The 19,618-nt window shown below is 45.2% G+C and overlaps 1 protein-coding gene across 11 annotated transcripts in view; it reads left to right on the top strand.

Moving 5' to 3' along the window:
- enah (ENAH actin regulator) overlaps positions 1 to 19,618 on the top strand; it is a 570,439-nt gene that overhangs the window by 234,931 nt on the left and 315,890 nt on the right. For all 11 annotated transcript variants that reach the window (XM_078212124.1, XM_078212114.1, XM_078212122.1 and 8 more), the window contains one exon: positions 4,409 to 4,574. In XM_078212124.1, coding sequence (XP_078068250.1) covers positions 4,443 to 4,574 — 132 coding nt within the window. In that variant the 5' untranslated portion in view covers positions 4,409 to 4,442. The remainder of the gene's footprint in view (positions 1 to 4,408; positions 4,575 to 19,618) is intronic.

Raw genomic sequence — 19,618 nt, forward strand, 5'->3', positions numbered from 1 at the left:
GGTTTCCTCCAGGTGCTCCAGTTTCCTCCTACAGTCTAAAAGACATTGACCCAAAAAGGCGCCGGAGTGTGGCGACTAGGGGAATTTCACAGTAACTTCATTGCAGTGTTAATGTAAGCCTTACTTGTGACTAATAAAATAAACTTTAACCGTAACTTTTTCTCGGAGCCGGGCAGATGGTGAAATTTGAATTCAATAAAAATCTGGAATTAAAAGTCTAATGATGACCATGAAATCATTGTAGATTGTCGTAAAAACCCATCTGGTTCACTAATGTCCGATAGGGACCCTTACCAGGTTTGACCTCCAGGTGACTCCACACCCACAGCAATGTGGTTGACTCTTAAACATAGAAACTAGAAGCAGGAATAGGCCATCGGCTCTTTGAGCCTACTCCGCCATTCATTATGATCATGGCTGATTATCAAATTCAATATCCCGATCCCCCCTTCCCCTCAAATCCCTTGATCCCTTTAGCCCCAAGAGCTGTATCAAATTTCTTCTTGAAATCAGACATTTTGGCCTCAACTACTTCCTGTGGTAGTGAATTCCTCACATTCACCACTCTCTGGGTGAAAAAGTTTCTCCTCACCTCAATCCTAAAAGGTTTACCCCTTATCCACAAACTGGTTCTGGGCTCCCCTACCATTGGGAACATCCCATCTGAATCTACCCTGTCTACCCCGGTTAGAATTTTGTAAGTTTCTATGAGATCCCCTCTCACTCTTCTGAACTCCAGTGAATATAATCCTAACTGCCCTCTGAAAATGGCCCAGCGAGCCACTCAGTTCATAGGTAATTAGGGATGGGCAATAAGTGCTGGCCCAGCCAGTGACACCCACATCCACTGAACGAATAAGAAAATAATGATTTGAATTGCTGAGTAACAGGGTGAACTGGAAAATTACTGAAGACATGGGGAGAAATTCATAATTTTATAAAATTAAAAATAGGTTAAGCCGTTTGTGAGCCAAAGGTTCTTTGTTCAATAAGGCATTTGATATTATAGGCATCAGAATTAGTCTCAGTTGGGATGTGAGCAGTCACTCAGGGTTCCCACTCTTGCTTAACTGCTGTTATAGAGTTACAGAGGTTTACAGCATGGAAACAGGCCCTTCGGCCCAACTTGTACATGCCGCCCCTTTTTTAACCACAAGCTAGTCTCAATTGCCTGCGTTTGGCCCATATCCCTCTATACCCATCTTACCCATGTAACTATCTAAGTGCTTTTTAAAAGACAAAATTGTACCCGCCTCTACTACTACCTCTGGCAGCTAGTTCCAGACACTCACCACCCTCTGTGTGAAAAAATTGCCCCTCTGTATCTCTCCCCTCTCACCTTAAACCTATGCCCTTTAGTTTTAGGCTCCTCTACCTTTGGGAAAATATATTGACTATCTAGCTGACCTGTGCCCCTCATTATTTTATAGACCTGTATAAGATCATCCCTAAACCTCCTACGCTCCAGAGAAAAAAAGTCCTAGTCTATCCAGTCCTTATAGCTCAAACCATCAAGTCCCGGTAGTATTCTAGTAAATCTTTTCTGCGCTCTTTCTAGTTTAATAATATCCTTTCAATAATAGGGTGACCAGAACTATGCACAGTATTCCAAGTGTGGCCTTACACCAATATCTTAGTTATATATATATATATTATATATATATATAAAATATATATAAGTTATGAGGAGAGATTGGGTAAACTGGGGTTGTTCTCACTGGAAAGACGGAGGATGAGGGGTGACCTAGTAGAGTTGTATAAAATTGTAAAAGGCATAGATAGGGTGAACGGTGGGAAGCTTTTTCCCAGGTCGGTGGTGACGTTTACGAGGGATCAAAGGTTCAAGGTGAGGGGGGGGAGGTTTAACACGGATATCAGAAGGACGTATTTTACACAAAGGATGGTGGGGGCCTGGAATGTGCTGCCGGGCAAGGTGGTGGAGGCAGACACACTGGGGACGTTTAAGACTTATCTAGATAGCCACATGAACGGAGTGGGAATGGAGGGATACAAAAGAATGGTCTAGTTTGGACCAGAGAGCGGTACGGGCTTGGAGGGCCGAAGGGCCTGTTCCGGTGCTGTATTGTTCTTTGTTCTTTGTATCAATGTCCTGCTGGAGCCTGCAAACGGGGAAGGATGTTCGTTCAGAATAAGATTGGCCTGGTCCACTATTTTTGAAAGTTGCCAAAAATGTTGATGCTTAATAAGTTTTTACAATCTGTATCTGGATTAAAATTGGATTTACTATCTTTCGTCACTTAGAATCATAGAACCGTAGAATGGTTATAGCACAGAAGGAAGTAATTTAACCTGTATATCAAACATATCTGAAGCCCCTTATCCCTGGACCTATACTTGTAAATTCTTTCTGCACCCTCTCTAATGCCTTCACAACCTTTCCAAAGTGTGGTGCCCAAAATTGGACACATATCTCAGTTTAAACGAAACCAGTGTGTTTTATACAGGTTCCCACCATAACCTTCTTGCTTTTATAATCATAGCCCCATTTGTAACACCCAGGCTGCTATATGCTGCTTTAATCTTTTTCTCAATCTGCCCTGTCACTTTCAATGATTTGTGCATGTAAACCTCTCCAAGGTCTATCTGCTCCTCTGCCCCCATTTTACATTGCCTCTCCTTGTTCTTTCTCCACAAAATGTATAATTTTACACCTCTCTTCATTAAATTTCATCAACCATGTTGCCTCCCATACCACCAGCCTGTCTATACCCTCTTAAAATCTATCTCCCACAAAGGTCACAATACTTGTATATTTTGTATATCTGCAAATTTTGAAGCTGTGCCCTGAACACTTAAGTCTAGGTCATTAATATAGATTAAGAAAAGCAGTGGTCCAAAGACTGGCCCTGGGAACCTCACTAGATGCCTTCCTCCAGTTGAAAAGCAACCATTCACCACTACTCTCTCTTGCCTGTCACTCGGCCAATTTTGTATGCATGTTGCCACTGTACTCTGATTCCACAATTTAGTATGCATCTCTACTTCATAAGTTTAAACTGGTATTGCTGTTTTAGTTTTTGCGTAGTAACTGAATAATGCCATTTGTTAACAAGAGCCTGACTAGTTCCTCCTTGAAATCCATTGAGATGTGTGTTCTAAACTGTAAAGATCTGTTTGCCATAAGTAAAGAGACAATTTGAATTTATATACTGTCTTTAATAATCTTGGAGTGTCCAAAACAGCTGATAGCCGACACAGTGCTGATAAAACGTATGTAATGTTTGGTATGTACAGAAATTCAGCAGCCAATTTTCCTCATGGCCACACTCCACAAACAACAATGACATAAATGACCAAATGATCAGTTTTAGTGATGTTGGCTGAGGACTAAGTATTGGCCAGAACACCAAGCTGAACTCTTCTGCTCCTTAGATAGTGTCATGGAATTTAGCCTGTGAGGGCAGGCGGGACGGGACCTTCTCATGTGAAAGACTTAAATCTTTAGTAAAAAGATTCCTTCCAGCATTTTGATTTTCTTTTGCGCTTAATTTGTAAATATCACCTTGCACTTAAGTTATATACATAACAAAAAGGCTTATAGTATCCAATTTGTACAAATCTTTTTTTCATGTCTCTGCCTCTCTCAAACTTAATGACTGGAATTCTACCGTCCTGCCCATCACAGGAATCGTAGCGGGCGGGACACGGACCATGCAAAGGTCCTTTAACCTTGGGCAGGATTCTCGGGCAGGATTTTCCAGCTTTGGGACGAGCATGGCCGGAAAATCCTGCCTAACATGTCTCCAATCTCTCCCTCAGGTTCAGGCTTCTTCCCTTCCCCACATTGGGTTCACCCTTTTGCTCTGTGTCCTTTCACCCCACTCTGTCCTTTCCCTCCCTTTTCTCTGCATTTGTTTTGCTCTTTAATTTTCCCTTCCTCTATCTCTGCATCTGTGTTGCCTACTGTGTTCCCTGCCTGCACACTGCTCAGTGTCCCCCTCCCTATTGCATGCAATAAATCAAGGTAATTTGGCCCATGAATCACACTATTTTCCACGACTGCAAGGAATTTGGCTATCATGGATTGTAGTATAGTCACTCAGTGTGGAGGGCTGTAAAACCTAAAATGTATGTTTTCCTTTTAGCCACTGCCTGAATAGTATACAGTTGTAGACAATTAGAGCAAAGAGATATTTTTGAAATGTTTCACTGCTACAGTGCCAAAGATTTGAATTGCAACCAATTTTACTGCATTTTGCCTTATTGAAATGATTATTTTCTGAACAAATAAACAAAAATATCTGGGAATACTCAGCAGTTTAGACTAACAATGCCTGTGGGGGGGTGGGGGGGGGGAGAGTTTTCAAGTTTGATGTCTTGTCATAACAGTTTCTAACTGGTAAACTACTCAACAAGTGAATAACCCTTTGTTTTTCTGTATTTGCAGTGAACAAAGTATATGCCAGGCGCGGGCTGCCGTTATGGTGTACGATGATGGCAATAAGAAGTGGGTACCAGCTGGTGGAGCAACTGGATTCAGTAGAGTACATATTTACCACCACACAGGCAACAACACGTTCCGAGTGGTGGGGAGAAAAATTCAGGACCATCAGGTAGAAATAGGTTCAGTTTCATTCTGTGGACATCTCAGTTTCAGCATATTGAATGCAAATTCATGAGAATTTTATTTCATTTTGGTTTTTAGTCTGTCACTTTACTTCCCACTTTTTAATTTGGGGCAATTTTAGTCTGTTCTGTGACAAAACAAGTTTACTTTTCCATTTTTACTTGGCATTTTCTCAGGTGTTTAATTTTTAATCACCGTGGTTTTAAAAATTATTTTATAGGATGTGGGCATTGTTGGCTATGCCAGCATTTATGCCCATCCCTAATTGTCCTTGAGAGGGTGGTGGTGCATTGTGACAATTCAATATTCTATATATTAAGTCACTTCACTATTGTCAATCTTTTATTAATTTTTAAATTAATTTTCAGGATCTGGTTTTTGCTTGTAGGCAGAACCTGTCTTATTCCCCATCCCTAGTTCCCTTTGTGAAGTTGGTGGCAGGCCGCCATCTTGAATCTTTGTGTTCCATTTTGTGAAGCTGCTCTTATAATTTTATGGGGTAGGGAATTACAGAGTTTTGATCCAGTGACCTCGAAGGAACTGTGATGCTGATCATAGCTGATCATACAACTCAATATCATGATCACACCCTCCTCCCATTTCCTTTGATAGCTTTAGCCCCAAGAGCTATTTCTATCGAACTGCTTATGAAAACATACAATGTTTTGGCCTCAACTGCTTTCTGTGATAGAGAATTCCACAGACTTACCACTCTCTTGGTGACGAAATTTCTCCCCATCTCAGTTCTAAATGGTCTACCCTGTATTCTCAGACTGTGACCCCTGGTTCTGGATTCCCCGACATTTGGAACATCCTTCCTGCATCTATCCTGTTTACTTCTGTTAGAATTTTACAAGTTTCTATGAGATCCCCTCTCATTTTTCAAACTCCAGCGAATGTAATCCGAACCGACTCAATCTCTCCTCATATGCCAGTCCCATCATCCCATGAATCAGTCTGGTAAATCTTCGCTGCACTTTCTAAGCAAGAACATCCTTTCTCAGATAAGGAGGCCAAAACTGTACACAGCCTGGGGATCTAGTTACTTACCTGTCTTGAGTGTACTGAATGCTAAGTTATAAAATCATCTCAATTAGATCTTACTTGGTCTTGCTGTGTGTATAACTACAGCGTATAAAGCCAAAACTAAGTGTCCACGTAGTCCATTTATTCATTTGTGCTTTAGGAGCTGGTCATCGTGATCGCATCTTCTCACCTGAACTGTCACTCCAGTAATTTCCCCAAACTAGATAAAAAATGAATAACTAGATGGAAGCCAATCATTTGTGTCTGAATGCAGGTGATGTGTTGTTAGCAGGAGTCGGGTTTGCTGACTGCAAGTATTGCTGGGCAAGTAGGTGGCACCTATTTTGCACTTTTAGCATTAGCTTTTCTGCACTTTCATGCAACTAAACATAAATGAACAGGAAGTTGTAAAGGACAATTTGAATAACTCCTGTTCTGTTATGTTATGGAATTCATCAGCCAAGATATAAAGAGACTTAATATTTGCATTTTCATCTTTCTGTTACAGTATGTGCTCCCACCTAGTGGCTTAGCTGAGAAATGAACAAATCTGAAGAACTTTTTTTATTCATTCATGGGAAGTGGGCATTGCTGTCTGGACCATCATTTGTTGCCCATCTCCAAGTGGCTTGATAAGCCATTTAAAAGCCAGAAACTAGAAGCAGCAGTACGCCATTCGGTTCTTCGAGCCTGCTCCACCATTCATTTTCATCATAGAATTCTACAGTGCAGAAGGAGGCCATTCAGCCCATCGAGTCTGATCATGGAATTCAATATCCTGATCCCCCCTTCCTCCCATATCCCTTGATCCCTTCAGCCCCAAGAGCCATATCTAATTTCTTCTTGAAATCGGATAACATTTTGGCCTCAACTACTTTCTGTAGTAGTGAATTCACCATTCACCACCCTCTGGGTGAAGAAATTTCTCCTCATCTCAGTTCTTTAGCAAGGACATCCATCCTCAGATAAGGACACCAAAACTGCACACAATACTCCATGTGTAACCACACCAACATCATATACAATTGCAGTAAAACACCTCTATTCCTATACTCAATTCCTCTTGCAATGGAGGCCAACATGCCTTTTGGCTTCTTTACTGGCTGCTGTACCTGCACGCTTATTTTTCAGCGACTGATGCACGAGGGAACCAAGGTCTCGCTGAGTATTCACCTCTCTCAATTTACACCCATTCAAGTAATAATCTGCCTTCCTGTTATTGCTGTCAAAGTGGATAACCTCACATTTATCCACATTGTACTGCATCTGCTAAGCACACACTCAGCTTGTCCAAATCACGCTGAAGCATCTCTGCATCCTCCTCACAGCTCACCTTCCCACCCAACTCTGTATCATCTGCAACTTGGCAGATAATACATTCAGTTCCCGCTTCCAAATCATTAATATATGTGAACAGTTGGGGTCCCTGAGGTATGCCACTAGTCACTGCCTGCCAATCAGAAAAAGACCCATTCATACGAACTCTTTGTTTCCTATCTGCTCACCAGCTTTCTATCCATCTGAAGACATTATCTTGCAATCCCATGTGCTTTAACTTTACATTGTAGTCTGCTATGTGAGACCTTGTCGAAAGCCTCTAAAAGTCTAAATATTGTACCATGATTAATTTGGCTCTCCCAACCTAAATTCAGATTAAAGTTGCCCATAAGTACAGGTGTTCCTTTAACACATGCATCTCTGAACCCCCCCTCCCAACTGTCCTTCCCACCCTATCCGAGCAACCCTGGACTAAGGGGAATTTTTTCATGGCTATTCCACCTAACCTGCATATTTTTGGACTGTGGGAAGGAACCAGAGCACCTGGCAGAAACCCACATAGACATGGGGTGAATGTGCAAATTCCACACAGCCCACCCAAGGCCAGGTCCACCACAGATAAGGATATCTCTATAGGACATTAGTGAACCAGATGTGTTTTTACAACAGTTGATATAGTTCCAAATATTTATTGAATTCAAATTTCCCCCATTTGCCACGATGAGATTGGAATCCAGGTCGCCAGAGCATTACCCTGGGTCTCTGTATTGATAACCCAATGACAAAGAACAAAGAACAGTACAGCACAGGAAACAGGCCCTTCGGCCCTCCAAGCCTGTGCCGCTCCTTGGTCCAACTAGACCAATCGTTTGTATCCCTCCATTCCCAGGCTGCTCATGTGACTATCCAGGTAAGTCTTAAACGATGTCAGCGTGCCTGCCTCCACCACCCTACTTGGCAGCGCATTCCAGGCCCCCACCACCCTCTGTGTAAAAAACGTCCCTCTGATGTCTGAGTTATACTTCGCCCCTCTCAGCTTGAGCCCGTGACCTCTCGTGATCGTCACCTCCGACCTGGGAAAAAGCTTCCCACTGTTCACCCTATCTATACCCTTCATAATCTTGTATACCTCGATTAGATCTCCCCTCATTCTCCGTCTTTCCAAGGAGAACAACCCCAGTCTACCCAATCTCTCCTCATAGCTAAGACCCTCCATACCAGGCAACATCCTGGTAAACCTTCTCTGCACTCTCTCCAATGCCTCCACGTCCTTCTGGTAGTGCGGCGACCAGAACTGGACGCAGTACTCCAAATGTGGCCTAACCAGCGTTCTATACAGCTGCATCATCAGACTCCAGCTATACAATGGACAATACAACTATGCCACTGCTTCTCCTCATCATGATTGAAGGCATATGTGTCAATGCTGTAAATATTTGTGAAAGTTGCTGCATTATATATTGAGGATAAGAAAAGGTCATTAGCTCTTATATGCTTGTGTATTTATCTTCCTATATGGAAATAGGATTAGCGCGACTTTAGTTGTAGTTATTGTCGATGCAGAATTGATTTGCCAAAGGGCCTTTTCTACCACTGTACTGACTATGACTCATCTGCAATGGCTTTTCTTCCCGCTCCTGCTGTTGCCTTTGTTGCCCAAGGACTTTAGCTACATGCTGCCCCTTGACCACATCATCTGAAAACACAACTTAAGTTTCCAAATGACAACATGCTGCTCTACCTCATCACACTTCCCCTTTTGGTGGCACAGTGGTTAGCACTGCTGTTTCACAGAGCCAGGGACCCGGGTTCAATTACGGCTTGGGTCACTGTCTATGTGCAGATTGCATATTCTCTCCGTGTCTGTGTGGGTTTCCTCCGGGTGCTCCGGTTTCCTCCCACAGGCCGAAAGACATGCTGGTTAGGTGCATTGCCCATGCTAAATTCTCCCTAAGTCTATGGGATGTAAAAGGGTGAGGGTGTTACACCACTGGTTAAGGAGAATATCACAACTGGACTGTGGGAGGACACCTTGGAAGGCTCATACAGCAAGGCAATACGGGTAGAGCTCAGGAATAGGAAGGGTGTAGTCCCAAGGTTGGGAGTTTACTATAGGCCTCCCAACAGCCAGTGGGAGATAGGGGAACAGATATGCAGGCAGATTTTGGCACGGTGTAAAAGTAACAGGTGGGAAATTTTAACTTCCCCTATATTGACTGGGACTCACTTAGTGCTAGAGGCGTGGATGGGGCAGAGTTTGTAAGGAGCATCCAGGAGGGCTTCCTGAAACAGTATGTAGATACCTAAGAAAAACCAAGCAGCGTGCTTTAATGACTATCGGCCGGTGGCTCTGACATCCATCATTATGAAGTGCTTCGAAAGGTTAGTCATGGCACGAATCAATTCCAGCCTCCCGGACTACCTGGATCCACTACAGTTTGCCAACCGCCGCAAGAGGTCCACAGCAGACGCCATCTCTCTGGCCCTGCACACAACCCTGAAACACCTAGATAACAAGGACACCTATGTCAAAGTCCTATTATTGACTTTTGACTATTTATTGATAGTCCAACTAGGGAACCTGGTATTGGACCTGGTATTGGGGAATGACCGCAGGCTCAGACTCCACAGGCAGGAAGGGAATGGGTGACCAGCAGACAGAGCAAGAGAGATAGGCAGATCGTGCAGGAATCTCCTGTGGCCATTTCTCCTGCAAAACAGATACACCATTTTGGATACTGTTGAGGGGAATGACCTCTCTGGGGAAAGCAGCAGCAGCCAAACTCGTTGCATCACAGTTGGTTCTGCTGCAGAGGGGAGGGGTAAAAAGTGTGCCAGTGCAATAGTTATAGGGAATTCAATTGTAAGGGGAATAGACAGGCATTTCTGTGGCTGCAGACGAGATACCAGGATGGTATGTTGCTTCCCTGGTGCTAAGGTCAAGGATGTCTCAGAGCGGGTACAGGACATTCTGGATGAGGAGGGTGAACAGCCAGTGGTCGTGGTACACATCGGTACAAACGACATAGGTAAAAAAAGGGATGAGGTCCTAAAAGCAGAATACTGGGAGCTAGGAAGAAAGTTAAGAAATCGGACCTCAAAGGTAGTGATCTCATGATTACAACTGGTGCCACGTGCTAGTCAGAATAGAAATGACAGGATATATTGAATAAATGTGGCTGAAGAGGTGGTGTCGGGGGGATGTTTCAGATTTCTGGGGCATTGGGACTGATTCTGGGGGAGGTGGGACCTTAACAAATTGGACGGGTTACATCTGGCCAGGACTGGGACTGATGTCCTAGAGGGACTGTTTGCTAGAGCGGTTGGGGAGGTTTTAAACTAATATGCCGGAAGATGGGAACCTAAGGAGTCAGGGAAGGAGGGAGCAAGGACAAAAACAAAAGGTAGAAAAGGGAATAAGAAAAGTGATAGGCAGAGAAACCAAGGACAAAGTTCAAACAGAGCTATAGAGAAAAATACTGGGAGCAAGACAAACAATGATTTGATTTGATTTATTATTGTCACATGTATTATCATACAGTGGAAAGTATTGTTTCTTGCGCGCTATACAGACAAAACATACCATTCATAGAGAAGGAAACGAGAGAGTGCAGAATGTAGTGTTACAGTCATCGCTAGGGTGTAGAGAAAGATCAACAGGAGCCATACCAAGCTGTGATACAACCAAAAAGAATGCTTTCTATGGTGCATCTGGAAAAGTTGGTGAGAGTCGTAGCTGACATGCCAAATTTCCTTAACCTTCTGAGAAAGTAGAGACTTTGGTGAGCCTTCTTAACTATAGTGTCGGCATGGGGGGACCAGGACAGGTTGTTGGTGATCTGGACACCTAAAACCTTGAAGCTCTCGACCCTTTCTACTTCGTCCCTATTGATGTAGACAGGGGCATGTTCTTCTTTACGCTTCCTGAAGTTGATGACAATCTCCTACACTTTGTTGACATTGAGGGAGAGATTATTGTTGCCGCACCAGTTCACCAGATTCTCTATCTCATTCCTATACCCTGTCTCGTCATTGTTTGAGATCCGACCCACTACGGTGGTGTGGTCAGCAAACTTGAAAATCGAATTGGAGGGGAATATGTGTATAAGGAGTATAGTGTGAGACTGAGTACACAGCCTTGAGGATGATTGTGGAGGAGGTGTTAAAAAGACAGGCTTAAAGGCTTTGTGCCTTAATGCGCAGAGCATTTGCAATAAAGTGGATGGACTAATTGCGCAGATAGATATAAACGGGTTCGATATAATTGGGATTACGGAGACATGGCTGCAGGGTGACCAGGGCTGGGAATTGAATGTCCCAGGATATTCAATATTTAGGAAAGACAGACATAAAGGAAAAGGTGGTGGAGTGGCACTGCTGGTTAAAGTGGAAATTAACACAATAGTGAGAAAGGATATTAGCTCTGACAACATGGAGTCTGTGTGGGTGGAGTTGAGAAATGTCAAGGGGCAAAAAACATTAGTGGGTGTCATATATAGACCCCCAAACTGCAGTGGTAATGTTGGGAATGGCATTAAACACAAAATTAGAGATGCACGTGATAAGGGAATATCGGTGATTTTAATCTGCACATAGATTGGGCAAATCAAATTAGCCACAATGTCGTAGAGGAGGAATTCCTGGAGTGTTTACGGGATGGTTTACTTGACCAATATGTGGAGGAACCAACTAGAGAGTATTGTGTAATGAGAAGGAATCATTGCCAATCTAGCTGTTTGACCCCTTGAGGATGAGCGACCATAACATGATAGAATTTTTTATCAAGATGGAGAGTAAAGTAGTTGAGTCAGAGACTAGGGTGCTGAATCTTAATAAAGGAAACTATGAGGATATGAGGCGTGATTTGGCCTTGATAGATTGGGGAGAGTTACTTAAAGGGATGACAGTGGATAGACAATGGCAAACATTCAAGGAACGCATGTGGAAACTGCAGCAACTGTTTATTCCTGTCTGGCACAAATGCAAAATGGATAAGAGGACCAAATCCATGGCTTACAAAGGAAATTAGAGAGTATCCGATCTAAGGAAGAAGCATACAGATTGGCCAAGAAAAATAATAGGTCTGAGGATTGAGAGCAGTTTAAAATTCAGCAAAGAAGGACCAAGGGATTGATTAAAAAGAGGGAAAATACAATACGAAAGTGAGCTTGCAGGGAACATAAAGACTGACACTAAGGGCCCGATTTTACCATTGCATCGCGCCTGTTTTCGGGCGCAAAAACGTGGTAAAGTCAGGTGTGAGGCCATTAACGCGATCCGCGCCCGCGCAGATTGCCAGTTTACCGAAACCGAGGAATGGCGGCGATTTGATTTGCACCCAAAATGGGCGCAACGGCGATTTAAAATGCATTTGCATGCATTTAAATTGAATTAATGAACTGCCTGCCCAACTTTATCAGTATTTCCCCCCTTACCACTGCGTTTGCCAATCTGGAACCGCACCGTAATGGACCTGCTAAATAAAAGTCGGAATCGGGCGCTCCAGCTTCTGAAGAGCGCGTTCAGTGCTTCCAATGGCACACTGACTCAGATCGGTGGTGGGGGGAAGGAGGGAGGCGGGTCAGATCATTCTCTGGTTTGGGGGGGGGGGAAAGGGAAGTGAGGCCAGATCGTTGTCTGGATAGGGGGGTTGGGGGGGAGGAGGAGGAGGTGGGTCAGATGTATCTCTGGCGGGGTGGGGGGGTGAGGGCCGATCGTTGTCTGGTGGGGAGGGAGGAAGAGGCAGGTCAGATGTTCCTCTGGGGGGAGGGTGAGTGAGGCCAGACCATTCACTTGGGGGGGGGATGAGTGAGGCCAGATTGTTGTCTGGGGGGGCGGGGGGGGGGGTGAGTGAGGCCAGACCATTCTCTGGGGGGGAGTGAGGCCAGATCGTTGTGCGGGGTGGGGGCAGGAGAGAGGCGGGTAAGATGTATCTCTGGTGGTTTGGAGAGGCCCGATCGCTCACTGATGGGGGGGTGGTTCCAATGGATCTCTGGTGGGCGGGGGGGCAAGGGGGTCTGCTGCCACTCTGCAGGTGATCGGTTGGGGGGGAGGAGGGGCAGGGGTGGCGATCGGTCTGGGTAGTGGGGGGTGTGGATAAGGGGGACAGCGATGTGTGTGGGTAGTAGGGGGGTGGATAAGGGGGACAGTGATGTTTGTGGGTAGTGGGGGGGTGGATAAGGGGGACAGTGATGTTTGTGGGTAGTGGGGGGGTGGATAAGGGGGACAGTGATGTTTGTGGGTAGTGGGGGGGTGGATAAGGGGGACAGTGATGTTTGTGGGTAGTGGGGGGGTGGATAAGGGGGACAGTGATGTTTGTGGGTAGTGGGGGGGTGGATAAGGGGGACAGTGAAGTTTGTGGGTAGTGGGGGGGTGGATAAGGGGGACAGTGATGTTTGTGGGTAGTAGGGGGGTGGATAAGGGGGACAGCGATGTGTGTGGGTAGTAGGGGGGTGGATAAGGGGGACAGTGATGTTTGTGGGTAGTGGGGGGGTGGATAAGGGGGACAGTGAAGTTTGTGGGTAGTGGGGGGGTGGATAAGGGGGACAGTGATGTTTGTGGGTAGTGGGGGGGTGGATAAGGGGGACAGTGATGTTTGTGGGGGCCATCGCTGCCGCTTTTCGCTCTTGAGCCACTTTCTCCGGCCCGGGAGCGATCTGACACGGGCGTGCTTTTTCAAATTTTTTTCTAACTGCGCATGCGCAGTTCAGAGCTCCGATCGTTTCGGCCGCGCTAAGCCCCACCCACAGCGCGAATGGCACCCGTGATTTTTCTTTCAGGCCGAGTGCTTATGGGGGCGCCTGAAAGCAGATTTCTAAGCCAGATTTGAATAACGCCCAGATTCAGCACTTAGAATGAAAATGGTAAAATCGGGCCCTAAGAGTTTCTATAGATATGTGAAGAGAATGAGGTTGGTGAAGACAAATGTAGGTCTCCTACAGACAGAAACAGGGGAATGTATAACATAGAAACATAGAACATAGGAGCAGGAGGAGGCCATTTGGCCCTTCGAGCCTGCTCTCCCATTCATTAAGATCATGGCTGATCATCCAACTCAATAGCCTAATCCTGCTTTTCCCCATAACTTTTGATCCCATTTGCCCCAAGTGCTATATCCAACCGCCTCTTGAATACATTCAATGTTTTGGCATCAACTACTTCCTGTGGTAATGAATTCCACAGGCTCTTTGGGGTGAAGAAATGTCGCCTCACCTCCATCCGAAATGGTCTATCCTGAATCCTCAGACTGTGACCCCTGGTTCTGGACTCCCCGAATATCTTCCCTGCATCTATCCTGTCTAAGAGTTCTATAGATACGTGAAGGGAAAGAGATCCCCTACAGACAGAAACGGGGGAATGTATAATAGGGGACAAAGAAATGGCCCAGCAATTGAATACATACTTTGTTTCTGTTTTCACAAAAGAGGACACAAATCAGATGCCAGAAATGTGGGAGAATGCAAAATTTAGTGAGAGGGAAAAACTAAGGGAGATCAAAAACAGATGCACAAGTCAGAGGTCACGTAACAACCGACTCATGAACGTGTGTCGTCTGCAGATTTCCCAATCATGCCCCCCCCATGTTCAAGTCCAAATCGTTAATGCATAAAACAAACAGCAGGGGTCCCAACATCAAACCCTGTGGAACACCAAGATTAAGTTTGCAGATGACACCACAATTGGTGGCATAGTGGACAGTGAAGAAAGTTATCTAGGATTGCAACAGGATCTTGATCAATTGGGCCAGTGGACTGACGAATGGCAGATGGGGTTTAATTTAGATAAATGCGAGGTGAGGCATTTTGGTAGTTCGACCCAGGGCAGGACTTACTCAGTTAATGGTAGGGCACTGGGGAGAGTTATAGAACAAAGAGATCTAGGGATACAGGTTCATAGCTCCTTGAAAGTGGAGTCACAGGTGGACAGAGTGGTGAAGAAGGCATTCGGCATGCTTGGTTTCATTGGTCAGAACACTGAATACAGGAGTTGGGATGTCTTGTTGAAGTTGTACAAGACATTGGTAAGGTCACACTTAGAATACTATGTACAGTTCTGGTCACCCTATCATAGGAAGGATGTTTTTAAACTAGAAAGAGTGCAGAAAAGATTTACCAGGATGCTACTGGGGCTTGATGGTTTGAGTTATAAGGAGAGTCTGGATAGACTGGGACTTTTTTCTCTGGAGCGCAGAAGGCTTAGGGGTGATCTTATAGAGGTCTATAAAATAATGAGGGGCATAGATTAGCTAGATAGGCAATATATTTTCCCAAAGGCAGGGGAGGCTAAAACCAGAGGGCATAGGTTTAAGGTGAGAGGAGAGAGATACAAAAGTGTCCAGAGGGGCAATGTTTTCACACAGAGGGTCTGGAACAAGTTGCCAGAGGTAGAAATAGAGGCAGGTACAATTTTGTCTTTTAGAAAGCGTTTAGACAGTTACATGGGTAAGATGGGTATAGAGGGATTTGGGCCAAATGCTGGCAATTGGGACCAGCTTAGGGGTTAAAAAAGGGGCGGCATGGACATGTTGGGCTGAAGGGCCTGTTTCCATACTGTAAACGTCTATGACTCTAATATTAGTAGAGAAGTGGTGCTGGGAAAATTAATGGCATTCAATGTGGATAACTACCCAGGGCTTGATAATCTGCATCCCAGAGTACTTAAGGTAGTGGCTCGAGAAATAATGGATGCATTGGTGGTCATCTTCCAGGATCTATCGACTCTGGAAAAGTCCCTGCAGATTGGAGGGTAGCGAATGTCACTCCAATGTTCAAAAAGGGAGATAGAGAGAAAACAAGGAACTATAGACCAGTAAGCTTAACATTGGGGCGAATGGGATCAAAGGTTATGGGGAAAAAGCAGGATTAGTTGGATGATCAGCCATGATTGTGAATGGTGGAGCAGGCTCGAAGGGCCAAATGGCCTCCTCCTGCTCCTATCTTCTATGTTTCGATGAGCCTGGCCAGATGGTTGACATTTCAGTAGGGGAGCAATTCAGGAACAGTGACCACAATTCAGTAAGCTTTAAGGTACTGATGGATAAAGATGTGTCGTCCTTGGGTGAAGGTGTTAAATTGGGGGAAGGGTAATTACAACAATATTAGGCATGAACTGAAGAATGTAGATTGTGGGCAGATGTTTGAGGGCAAATCAACATCTGGCATGTGGGAGGCATTAAAGTGTAAGTTGATAGGAATTCAGGACCGGCATATTCCTGTAAGGAGGAAGGATAAGTATGGCAAGTTTCGGGAACTTTAGATAATGAGAGATATTGTGAGCCTAGTCAAAAAGGAAAAGGAAGCATTTGTCAAGGCTAAGAGGCTGGGAACATACAAAGCAAGTGTGGAATACAAGGAAAGTAGAAAGAAACTTAAGCAGGGAGTAAGGAGGGCTAAAAGGGATCATGAAAAGTCATTGGTCAGCAGGATTAAGGAAAATCCCAAGCGTTTTTATACATATATACAGAGTAAGAGGGTAGCCAGGTAGAGGGTTGGCTCACTCAGGGACAGGAGAGGGAATCTATACGTGGAGCCGGAGGAAATGGGCGAGATATCAGCGGAGTACTTTGCGTCAGTATTCACCAAAGAGAAGGAGTTGGTGGATGATGAGTCTGGGGAAGGGTGTGTAGATAGTTTGAATCATGTTGAGATCAAAAAGGAGGTATTGGGAGTTATTGAGAAACATTAAGGTAGACAAGTCCCCAGGGCCTGATATACCCCAGGATACTGAGAGAGGCAAGGGAGGAAGGGACTTTAACAAAGAGGTTGTGCTGGAATTTTTGAATGGCATCAAGATAGATAAGTCGCCGGGTCCGGATGGGATCTACCCCAGGTTACTGTGGGAGGCGAGGGAAGAGATTGCAGAGCCTCTGGCGATGATCTTTGCGTCGTCGTTGGAGACGGGAGAGGTGCCGGAGGATTGGAGGATTGCGGATGTGGTTCCTATTTTCAAGAAGGGGAATAGGGATAGCCCAGGAAATTACCGACTGGTGAGTCTAACCTCAGTGGTTGGTAAGCTGATGGAGAAGATCCTGAGGGACAAGATTTATGAGCATTTAGAGAGGTTTAGTATGCTCAACAATACCCAGCACGGCTTTATCAAAAGCAGATCGTGCCTTACGAGCCTGGTGGAGTTCTTCGAAAATGTGACTAAACACATTGACGAAGGGAAAGCGGTAGATGTGGTTTATTTGGATTTTAGCAAGGCGTTCGATAAGGTCCTCCATGCAAAACTTCCAGAAAAAGTGAGAGGGCATGGGATCCAAGGGGCTGCTGCCCTGTGGATCCAGATCTGGCTTGCCCAAAGGACAGTAAGAAGTCTCACAACACCAGGTTAAACACCAGGTACCCCAGTCCAACGCCGGCATCTACACATCATGATTGCCCAAAGGAGGCAGAGAGTGTATATAGATGGGTCTTTTTCTAAATGGAGGTCGGTCACCAGTGGTGTGCCCCAGGGATCTGTTCTGGGACTCTTGCTGTTTGTCATTTTCATAAATGGCCTGGATGAGGAAGTGGAGGGATGGGTTGGTAAGTTTGCCGACGACACGAAGGTTGGTGGGGTTGTGGATAGTCTGGAGGGATGTCAGAAGTTACAGAGGGACATAGATAGGATGCAAGACTGGGCGGAGAAGTGGCAGCTGGACTTCAACCCAGATAAATGCATAGTGGTCCATTTTGGGAGGTCAAATGGGATGAAGGAGTACAATATAAAGGGAAAGACTCTTAGTACTGTGGAGGATCAGAAGGACCTTGGGGTCCGGGTCCATAGGACTCTAAAATCGGCCCTGCAGATGGAGGAGGTGGTTAAGAAGGCGTATGGTGTGCTGGCCTTTATCAATCGAGGGATTGAGTTTAGGAGTCCGGGGATAATGATGCAGCTATATAAGACCCTCGTCAGACCCCACTTGGAGTACTGTGCTCAGTTCTGGTCGCCTCATTACAGGAAGGATGTGGAAAAGATTGAAAGGGTGCAGAGGCGATTTACAAGGATGTTGCCTGGATTGAGTGGCATGCCTTATGAGGGTAGGCTGAGGGAGCTCGGTCTTTTCTCCTTGGAGAGACGTAGGATGAGAGGAGACCTAACAGAGGTATATAAGATGTTGAGAGGCATAGATTGGGTGGACTCTCAGAGGCTTTTTCCCAGGGTGGAAATGTCTGCTACGAGAGGACACAGGTTTAAGGTGCTGGGGGGTAGGTACAGGGGTAATGTTAGGGGGAAGGTTTTCACACAGAGGGTGGTGGGCGAGTGGAATCGGCTGCCGTCAGTGGTGGTGGAGGCAAACTCAATAGGGTCTTTTAAGAGACTCCTGGATGAGTACATGGGACTTAATATGATGGAGGGTTATAGGTAGGCCTAAAAGGTAGGGATATGTTCGGCACAACTTGTGGGGCCGAAGGGCCTGTTTTGTGCTGTAGTTTTCTGTGTTTCTATGAAATTCCTGGGGCCTTGAGAGAAATCTTTGTATCCTCACTGGCAACAGGGGAGATCCCAGAGGATTGGAGAATAGCCAATGTTGTTCCTTTGTTTAAGAAGGGTAGCAAGGATAATCCAGGTAATTACAGGCCGGTGAGCCTGTAATTATTGGAGGGAAATTATTGGAGAGGATTCTTTGAGACAGGATTTGCTCCCACTTGGAAATAAGTGGACGTGTTAGCGAGAGGCGACATGGTTTTGTGAAGGGGAGGTCATGTCTCATTAATCGAGTTTTTTGAGGAAGTGACGAAGATGATTGATGAGGGTAGGGCAGTGGATGTTGTCTACATGGACTTCAGTAAGGCCTTTGACAAGGTCCCTCATGGTAGACTGGTGCAGAAGGTGAAGTCACATGGGATCAGAAATGAGTTGGGAAGATAGATACAGAACTGGCTCGGTCATAGAAGACAGAGGGTAGCAGTGGAAGGGTTTGTTTTTGAATGGAGGGCTGTGACAAGTCGCATTCCTCAGGGATCAGTGCTGGAACCTTTGCTGTTTGTACTATATATAAATGATTTGGAGGAAAATGTAATTGGTTTGATTAGTAAGTTTGCGGATGATACAAAGGTTGGTGGATTTGCGGATAGCAATGAGGACTGTCAGAGGATACAGCAGGATATAGATCAGTTGGAGACTTGGGTGGAGAGATGGCAGCTGGAGTTTAATCCGGACAAATGTGAGGTAATGCATTTTGGAAGGTCTAATACAGATAGGAAATATACAGTAAATGCCACAACTCTTAAGAGTATTGATAGGCAGAGGGATCTGGGTGTACAGGTATACAAGTCACTGAAAGTGGCAGCGCAGGTGGAGAAGGTAGTCAAGAAGGCATACGGTATGCTTGCCTTCATCGGCCAGGGCATTGAGTTTAAAAATTGGCAAGTCATGTTGCAGTTTTATAGAATCTTAGGCCACGCTTGCAATATAGTGTTCACTTCTGGTCTACTACCAGAAGGATGTGTAGGCTTTGGAGAGGATATCGAAAAGATTTACCAGGATGTTGCCTGGTACGGAGGGCATTAGCTATGAGGAGAGGTTGGAGAAACTTGGTTTGTTCTCACTGGAACGGCAGAGGTTGGGGAGCAACCTGATAGAAGCCTACAAGATTATGAGGGGCATGGACAGAGTGAATGGTCAGAGGCTTTTTCCCAGGGTGGAAGAGTCAATTAAGGGGCATAGGTTTAAGCTGCAAGGGGCAAGGTTTAAAAGAGATGTACGAGGCAAGTTCACAGAAGGTGGTGTGTGCCTGGAATG

The sequence above is a fragment of the Mustelus asterias genome, chromosome 5 (genome assembly GCF_964213995.1).
Source record: "Mustelus asterias chromosome 5, sMusAst1.hap1.1, whole genome shotgun sequence".
NCBI lineage: Eukaryota > Metazoa > Chordata > Chondrichthyes > Carcharhiniformes > Triakidae > Mustelus > Mustelus asterias.